The 9,724-nt window shown below is 42.9% G+C and overlaps 1 protein-coding gene across 6 annotated transcripts in view; it reads left to right on the top strand.

Annotated features, from left to right (window-relative positions):
* The first annotated feature begins 2,065 nt into the window (after positions 1-2,065).
* The window catches only part of SERCA (ATPase sarcoplasmic/endoplasmic reticulum Ca2+ transporting SERCA), a 66,575-nt gene continuing 58,916 nt past the window's right edge, over positions 2,066-9,724 (top strand). For 2 of the 6 annotated variants that reach the window (XM_017906741.1, XM_017906702.1), the window contains exons 1-2: positions 2,066-2,487; positions 6,569-6,760. In XM_017906741.1, coding sequence (XP_017762230.1) covers positions 6,643-6,760 — 118 coding nt within the window. In that variant the 5' untranslated portion in view covers positions 2,066-2,487; positions 6,569-6,642. Of the gene's footprint in view, positions 2,488-3,922; positions 4,176-5,723; positions 6,053-6,568; positions 6,761-9,724 lie in introns of those variants that run through there. The other 4 variants (XM_017906733.1, XM_017906730.1, XM_017906721.1 and 1 more) reach the window with 3 other exon arrangements.

The following is a 9,724-nucleotide window of genomic DNA, read 5'->3' as shown; positions in this document are numbered from 1 at the left end:
CAATGGAAATTCCAATTGCTCTTCTATTTACCCTTTCTTCTTCCACTACCGTAGCATAACCACGTATCACTGTAGTACTGTGCACGTACCATTGTAGCGTAATCAAAATGGATCGTTATTATTTCGTTGGGTTTACGTTAGGTTAATTCGCAGAGCCGAAGACGAGATGGAAGCATGAGTCGCGTAATTAATCACAGGTTTAATCCCTCGATCACGAACTCTTGTATCTATAGCCAGTAAATTTGGTTGGGCGTAACTCATTGCTTACCGAGTTGACATAATCTTGGACGAACGGATGAACGGATGAACGGACAAACGAATGCTGTATAGCTATGGTAATTCAGAAGACTAGACCTCTACGCGAGATCGCATTGTTCCTACGCCAACATAAAATCTGACAGGCAATTATACGCTTCCAATGTGCTTCACTCGTAATTCTTCTTTGTTCTTGGAACCCACTGCTCCTAAAGTCAGCGACGATAGGCCAACTCGACGCCAGGAATCCGGTTGAAAAGTTCGTTCTTCGAGCAACACGCGGGATCCTCGTCGATTACGTCTCTTCTTCGAACGTGTCATGGCTGAGGGGTTAATAAAGTCCGTTTCAATTAAACTTTGAACGAAAGTTCGTGATCGATAAACGAGTCTGTGATTCTGCTTATAATTCTGACCTTGAAAGCCGAACGTTCAGATCGTCGATCGGATACGTCGATGAACGAAATCGACGAATGGAAAATTTTCGCAGGAAACGACAAGAACGTTGAACGTTGGCGAGCGATTTCCTATTGGAAGGGGTTCCGGGCCGAACGCCGGCCAGGAGGTCGGTCGATTTTTCGGCACAACGAGTCCCGAGAGCGAAATTAGTGCGGAACAATTACAGAAACGAAAATGGCACGATCTTATTTTAGGTTCGCCGCGTATTGGACCATAATTACGTAACTAGCCGCGGATTTCACGAGAGGAACGAGCAAGGTTCGCCAACCGTGCGATCCTCGATCGTGGAAGAGGATCGATGGATCGCCATGTTCGATGGTCGATTGACCCGAGTGTCGCTAATCATTCACCGAATAATAAATGTCCCACGATGCTCCCATCGCCTGGGGTCGCAGTCGATGGATTGTCTTCGAGGCTCTAACTGATATCGCATTTGGACATGCGCCAACCACCTATTTTCGATCTTGAGAAAAATGCGTACCTTGAACGTTTCCAATAAGAGCTTTGTCCAAATCCCCTTTATCTCACGGGATACCGACTAGGTGGAAATTCGCACGCGTCTGAATAAATTTTTATTTTATTCCTCGTTTCTCTGCCCTACCAATCATGTCAAATGAAACAGCGCCTATTTCAGGGACACGTAATGAATATTCGAAAATGTGATTTTATAAAATAGAAAATGAAGCGAGGATGCTTTTTATTTAGTCTCTCCGAATATAGGAAGCCAGTATAGGATCCAGACGAGTTCTCGCAAGGGAAATTTCAAGGTTACATTCGTTTAGTGTCTCAAAACGAGTTTCTTCCTTTTAATAATCCCGAAACTGCCGCCTATGGGACCTTGAGCTCTTTCCATGTTACTCTATTGGAGGTCATCGAGTTCCTCCCCCTTGCATCGTGTGAAAAGACGTAAATACCAGTGATGTCGTATCTGGAGAGAAGGCGTGTCCTCTGTTATGGTTAAATGACTCTTCCGAGGATTCTTCTGAGAGAAGAAACGAATTCGAAGGAGAAAACATAGGCGAGACGGAGGGTTGCGAGAAATTTGCACAGGATATCCGCGATGCGGAGCGTGGTGTCCTGGTAGCGGAAGTCGGCGGAGAAAGTCTGCCGAGGAGCAAGGTTCTGCGATCGGTGGAAAATTCGCGGCTCGTGGTAGCAGGCGGCGTGAGCTAGTTCCCGAATCCGTATGCCTGCTGGTCAAATTCGAAGGTTAAATGGAAAAAACTACGACGACAAGCGAACCGGGAGGCTGTGCGGCCGCCGCCGGGACCACTGGCTTCCGGCCAGAGTTTCCCTCGTTCGGTGTCTCGCCGCCAGGTAGCGACGCCTACGGACTATTTAAAGGAATTTCGGCGAGGTTCGTCGCTTCGTTTCGTTCAGCAGCGCAGGCGTTGCCCTTTGAATGTTTGTTTGTTTTCGCCCTCGACACCCTTCATGTAAAGAGGATAGCAAAAGGAAGAGAGGAAACCGCGCGTTCTCACGGTACGATGTTCAGGGAGGAGTAGCGAGCCTGTAACGGGATCGTCGTATCAACGGAGAAGCCTCGCAAGTTTTCGCAGTGTGACACACTCGTCGTTTTCTATTTCTTTTTTTTTTTTATTATCAACCCCCGGTTCGTCGTACACGAAACTCGCGCGGCCGATCGCAGAATCGCAGAGTGCGACCGGGACCCAGCCGTAGTACCGGTGCCGGTTTCGTTTCACCGCGACACAACCAGAAGGGATTGGATCCGGTGAAAGAAGAAGCTAAGGAAGAATACGAAGAAGAGAAGCATTGGTAAGTCTGCTTGCCGCGCGAGCACCACCAGCGGGTGAACACAGCAGATTTCCCAGACACCTGATAGTGCATTTGTGACGATGATACATGTACACAGTGTGAAATGAAATCCATGGCAGCGATAGAAAACGAATCATGGACGATCGACCGAGAAGTGTTGTGTGACGGATTAAGCTGAAAGGGACTGGCCTAGAGCGGCCGTGAACCGTTTTATTGTGGACCTTTTAATGGACAGCGTGAGAGATCGTACCTCAACGGTATCTAACGTCTACTTTTCGCAAGGGATAGCATGTGTGTTGATCGCCTCGTCCTCGATGCTTCGTTTCGTGTTCAGTGACCGATGGACTAGCCAGTTGATAACGATCGAAGGGATTCCTTGGCGGAATTGGAAATTTTTGGAAATTTTTATTTCCACCGAATCCGTTCCGAGATTGTGCGAAATTCTAAGGCTAGCATCTAACAGGGAATTCGATAAATTAGATAGCTCGGAAGAGTTGATACGATCGAGGATAAATTTGGTAACGTTCCCCTGTGCACGTCGAAATATCATTTTTCGCGTTCTACGGTCTCTGTTTCGGGTTGCCAGAAGTATTTAGTGATGTACGCGAAGTCGACGTACAACGTTTGTTGGTTACTTCAAAGTGTATCGTTAGCTTAAGTAGTCAGCCAAACTAACATAGCGTCGTATGTTGCTTCATCGGACGTGTCGATGTGGGGCTCGCGTTACAAACACGACCTCTACTTGTTTGCCAACAAACGTACTACATTTCCTATCTTTATAGCCCGTCCACCGTGTTGCATCTCGTCTTCAAATAGAAACTGTTCCGCCACGCCGCCAACCATCCCGAATATTATATCATCGCCAGTCTATTACCTAACGCTATTATACCATTAGCATTTAAGCCTGTTTTAATTTAAATGATTCATCCTATCCTCGTATTCTGCTTCCTCCGCCTCCGCCTGCGTCTATGTACCTTTACGACTACCCGCAGAAGAAAGAGCAAAGAGGAAAAGAAATAAAGGGAATAAACGAGATTAAAAGACTTGGATTTAATTGCCAAAATCACGAGATCGTAGTTAGATGAACGTGTTTGCTTTCGCGAAGATCGCGCGTAAACTTGGAAAGTGGAAGGTCAACGAAAGTAGAACCCAGAAGATGAACGAAACGGAGACGCGTTAGTAAAAAATCGTGTACTTGGCAACGGTAGGAAAAAAAGGGAAGAAAAGAAGAGAGGATAGAGATAGATGTCGGTAGATAGGAGGAAGAGATGCAATCGGTAGAACAGAGACAGGTGTAGTTGGTGCGAGTGAGAGCTGGACAGAGGGGCAGGGAAATGGCTGCTGGCCATCTGTGCCAAAATAATTAGGAAGTCGTCGTCAGAGATGTGCTAAAATCGTCCGCTGGGGCACGCGCGATTTGGCCGGCTAGTCGCGTCCCGGGCGTTCGGGCGAGCTGGTCGTCCGGTGTTTCGGACCGGTTCCCAAGTGTTCCGCAGTCCCGTGCGACCAATCGACCAGCCTCGACCATCTCTGTCCATTTTGGCGCGCCACTTCTTTCCGAGTTCCCAACCGTGACTCTTGATATGATCGATACTTGCTCCTGTTACTCCATATCGCGGGATACTCGCGTACAGTAGCGTCGAAAGGGTTAATTGGCGCGAATTTCTTTTCCTTTCCTAACGGACAGGGTAAGGAGAAGATAGAGAGACGGAGAGAAAGGGAAAGGGGTCGTAACATGACATTCAGCTCTCTTTGGAATATTTTACCTTCGGAATTCTTTGGGAAATTCGTCGGAAATCCTTGTTTACGGGACTCGTGGAAACTGGATCACAGACTGGTCCCGAACACACGGAGTCATTAATGACCGATTTCGACGACCGTAACCCCAATCGACTCTCCCGGCTACCACTGCTCTTCCATTCACGCTTAAGTTTAGAGCTAACCTTGGCTTCGACGTTTGCTACACCGGCTACGACCTTTGCTCTCCATTCGGGTTTTAAATCGTCGTTGACCTTGAACGTGCGACGATCCAGTGACTTAGGGAAACTCGTCGATACAAGTTTCGCGGTAATAAGTATTTCGATAGTCGGTTTGAGGTTTACGAATGGATCGGACTTGATGCTCGGTCTTGTTTTCATTTTACGTTTCTTCTTTTTCTTTCTTTGTTTCCTTTCCTGTGCGACGTAATATTAAGAACGTGTCATCGAATGACTAGGGACGCAGAGCAAGATGGTTGCCCGGGAATTTCGAATTATCGTCGAGTAGATCGGTTAATAAAAGTGTCCTTGTTTTCAGTATTTGTGTCTATCGGCACTAAAGCGAATCTGCTGTAGTTTCCTGCGTCGTGAAAGCTTGCTAATTTACGATGTTTAAAATAATTCCGATATGCTCGGCTCCTTTTAACGACCAATGTTATTGCGACGCGATGAATTACAGTTGCTGTAACAGTGGAAAGTTGTAAACTCGATTTTAGACTCGTCGTGAATGTTGCTTATTGCACGCTTCTACTAATATGTTACATAACCTAAATATGCTTGATAAAAGTAACAACGAATCCAGATCTTTTGTTTATATCGGTTGTATGCGGAATAATTTTTAATATAAAATACGAAATCTTTATTAGAATCTTTCTTCGTTACGTAACACGTTTTAAACATTTTATACAATCTACGGCACCTGACTACGTCGTTATATAACGGAACGACTTAAACAATCGATCGATTTGATTAACGATTCATCGTATTAATCAAAATATCAGATCGGCGCGAAAATTCATATTTGATCGTAAATCATGGACCGAAGTAGCCGAAATGAAATTATAAAAGTAATAGTTATATAACAATATAACGATGTCCTTTGAATGTCTTAAAATACGCGCCAAGGAAATAGACTAGCAGAAGACTGAAAATAACTGAGTGCGTCATACTCGACGAACGCTATCCAGCCAATAGCGTCGCTCCACATGCTCAGTTCATTCGACTCGCACGCATTTTCCTACGGAACACTGCGCCGCACTCTGACGCAGTTTTCACGAAACTCGAAAGTGAACGGACTAAACGTTGTTACAGGCGCCCCACGGCTTCTAAAACAAAAAGATATCGATGTCGAAAGATCGCAACGCGTTAAAATATTATTGATTAGCTTGATATTTACGTTAACGAGATTGCAGACAACGCGCGGGCAATTACGCTGCAACTTGTTAATGGCGCATTCCGCGAGGTGGCGCACGTGTGCAATGATTCGCCATTCGCTGTGTCAGTCTCACGGAAGAGGAGGTTTGCTTAGCATTTAGGGAAAGTATATCGTAAAGAAAATGACGTGTGTCTCAAATTTCTGTGCCCGCGTATCGTGATACGTCGTTTCCCGATTTTAGAACTTTTGTTTTTAGTGTTCGGCAAGTTTGTTCGTGCCAGTTCGTTTCATTTTTCCTCTTTCCGTCTTTCTCTCTCTCTCGTTCTGTGTGCTCGAGTGCATCTTAGGGACCTGTAGCTAACCTAAATATTCGACAGCCGTAACGTAATTTCTCTGTGACACGTCGTCGACGAATACTTCGTCCTAGTCCCTGGTGAGTTTCCACCCGTTATTGAACTGCGTTGTATATTTGGTGTCGAACGATCAGGCAAAATCACGGTGTGAACACTTTGAAAAGTTTCGGTGCTCGACGAGGGTTTAACCTGAAGCGGTTGGAATCGTAATCGTGAACACGCGGTGACTTTCTCGTGGTTCCTGTTTAGGCTACTTTATTACAATATTTATTTCGATACGTTTCTTCGAATTGTGAATTTTTGCAAAATTCTAAAGCAGAATGTACAATTTATTTAAAAGATTTTAGTTTTTTTTAATTATCCGAATTTTCAGAATAGTCGAAATTAAAATGTATTGAAACGTTTATATCTGTCCTATTATTTCATTTGTTTATTTAGTGTTTTCAGTTTCTCTCGATGAATTATACTTTTGTCATTTGTACTTTATGCACCTATCATGTATATCAGTCTGTTTGTGCGTATACTGATATTAATGAATACGTTGTTTGAAGGATTCAACGTTTTAATCTATAATTTACCGTTTGTTGGAATTACAGAAAACTGCAGTGTGAATGAACGTGGACAGCCACTGAATAGATAAGATTAGTGACGTACTAATAAAGAGGTAACCATGGAGGACGGCCATTGCAAGACAGTGGACGAGGTTTTAAATTACTTTAACGTTGAACCTGAGAAGGGATTAGGACTTGATCAAGTCAAGAGGAACCAGGAGAAGTATGGTTTCAATGGTAAGTACACTCATTTCCTATGTCTCTACTTATGTCTCTGGCTGTGCTATACCAATGGTTCGTACATGCAATGATTTTCTACTCTTATTACACACAATCTTTACGTATCAATCAATAAGTCAATTTTATGTTTCCAAGATGTAATTAAATAGCTTATCGTTTATTATCAGTAACGTAAAAGGGTCATAAAGTAGCAGCATAACATGCTGCTTATTGTAACTAACCTATAAATCTGAGAAAGCTGTACATATTTATATTCCAGTTAAAGAGTTCCAAAAAAAAGGAGCTTTGAAATTAAAGACATTTTAGGGACGATTGAAAGACGATGTTGCGTATTTATTGTTTAGTGTACCGAAAATTTGTTATTCAAAAAAGGCTATTTTCACGGTAAAAGTGATTGCTAGCATTGGTCCGTGCACGACGCGCGATATTTACCCCCACCATGCACGGTTTCACTGCCAGTGCTTTGGTACACGTGTTCGAAGTTTCCTCAATGGCCCGCATCGATAAAATACTCGGAATTATTCAACATACATATATTCTCCTATTTAATATAGTCCGTTAATCTCTCAAATAAATCTGAATCTATCAGGACGGAAAAGAATATTTATAAGCATTAGTTTCCTCTACGTCTACATACCACCATCAAATATATGTTTATTACATTAAACTTTTAAAAGGCTATTCAAATATTTAAATAACGTAATACTCAAAAACTTCCCTTGAGAAAAATTTTAATTTTATTTATTTCGTATACCCGTATAATAACGATCACTTCGTTGATAACGATCGCAAATAGGTATAAAATCATCGATAGCGTTGAACGATAAAATTGGAATTAAGTGTTCGATAAAAGCCCGGTAAGCTACTTATGCTAATCGTTATTCAATTAAACAGCTCTCAGGATTAATATCAATCTTCAAACTAGTTGAAAAAAGAAAATTCTCCCTTTTTCACTTGTCAGTCGATATTAAAGGTGGAAGAAAACGTGTAGCACCGCAAGGTTGTTCCCAGCTGAGCGTTGTATTTGAAAATAATAATAGGTCGTGGATTGTCAATAGTAGCCTTGAATCATTAGAATCACGGCATTCACGGACGACCAGTCGGAAGATATACGTTACACCTTTTCTGAAGCAGCCTGGAATACCTGCTGGTTGACGACGTAAAATCGATTGGAAACGCGTTTAACGAACGGTCACGCATAATTTAATACGCTTTTTCCATTGAAAACGACTCAGTGGATGGAAATTACACTGCATTTGCCGAAAGGAATCTGTTGACGTTCTCAATACTCACTTCGTTAATGTTTAATTTATTCGTTTGAGTCTATTTCAGTGGGAATGAAGGGAATCAGTTGGATATCGAGGATTTGCAATTAACGTTCCATCAGCAGGTTCGATTGCGTTTCGACACGAAAGAAAGGGGAAAGAAAATGAAAAGAAGAACGAAGTTAGATGATCGGTGATAAGCATTGTTTCATGCTATTACTTTATTCAGTTTCTCGGTAATTATCGTACATGTGCTCCAATTTAAGGTGAAAGGTCTAAGGTACGTGAGTTGCTCATTTACTGTTTCTCGAGTTGGTTGAATAATTCAAGCTAAATATTTCTCCTTCGAAGGCAAACAGCTAAAAGAAACGGCACTGTTTGTAGGATGACCTAGTACTTCCCGCGACAAAGGCTGCTCCAGATCAAACACCTTTCCATTTGCAATGTACGTTGCATATGTCGTCTTTGTCGAGCTATTCCTCGACGTTGCGGTTAAAAAATTCGAGAGAATATTCAATGACATAACAGCAACCGCGAGACCTTAATCCATATGGAGCCTCCATTCTACCCGCATGCGGGGTCGCACTCCTGAAAGAGTTAGAGCCTCGATAGCGTGACACGCATGACACTACTCTACTCATCGCGAACACTTTCCAATTCGATATCGAAACCAGTTAGCGTGCTGTCGAATCGATTCGACGATCCATGAATGACTCCAACGCTCGGGAAAATACCCACATCACGCTCGTGAGACACGTAAAGCAGAACCGTTACGTTCATAGAATGGCTCTCCTATCTTCTGCTGCTCTTCTTTTTTCTTTTCTCGTAATCGGTATCCTAGTATCGAATCAATCGAATCCTGCAATCGCACATGGCGTCCACCGTTTATTTTCGCAAAACGGTCTTTCGGTTGACTAAACATCGAGTGCCAGATATTCTTCTCTCGCTCCGCGAGGAACGCCGATAAATAATCGAGGTAATTTACGCGATCTAAAAACGATCCCGACTTGCACGGCTGTAGAAGAGATCTCGACGAAACGCGAATACTTTGTACTTGGTTTGGGTTCATTACCGATCACAAGAGGATCGTCAGAGAATTTTTTCTTCTCTTATCTATTCCTGTCCTCCATTTTCGTCGTCTTAACGAATGCAAACTCTTGCAGCGAATGACGCACTTGTTCTGGTACTACGTCGCTCTGAAAACACGCCGATTATCGCGTTATCAACAGCTGATTCGCGACCACAGATGCTGATTATGGTACATTTCCCGATTTACATTCCTACAATCAGGATCCTGTGTATTTTGCGCTCGCAGCGTTTTCGAGGTCGGAAAGTCAAGCCTTGACGTATAAAGCTTCGATTGCGCGATACGAATCCGTTCATTTTCCGTCAGATATAGTTGGCTTTTATTCTATTTATTCCTAGTTATTTCAAACCACGGTATTATTCACAATAATGGAATCTCGTCTCTGACGTTTTAAAGAATTCATATAAAAAAAAAAAAAAAAAAAAAAAAAAAAAAAAAAGAAGAAGAAAGTTTTAGTTTAAATATTTGATTCTCCCTGCGAGAAGTAAGCACTGCTTGCTCTCTTTGCCAGAATAAAAATATCCGAAAAAATTCTGCCTCCGTTGTTCGTTGGCAACTCGTTACGTTTCGCTTATGTTAATCCACCGCGTGTTTCTTCACCCAGATTTT

The sequence above is a fragment of the Eufriesea mexicana genome, unplaced genomic scaffold, assembly GCF_001483705.2.
Source record: "Eufriesea mexicana isolate 0111107269 unplaced genomic scaffold, ASM148370v2 scaffold4744748729, whole genome shotgun sequence".
NCBI classification, from domain to species: Eukaryota; Metazoa; Arthropoda; class Insecta; order Hymenoptera; family Apidae; genus Eufriesea; species Eufriesea mexicana.
Note: the sequence above shows the minus strand (reverse complement) of the source record. Positions and strands in the feature narration are given on the sequence as shown.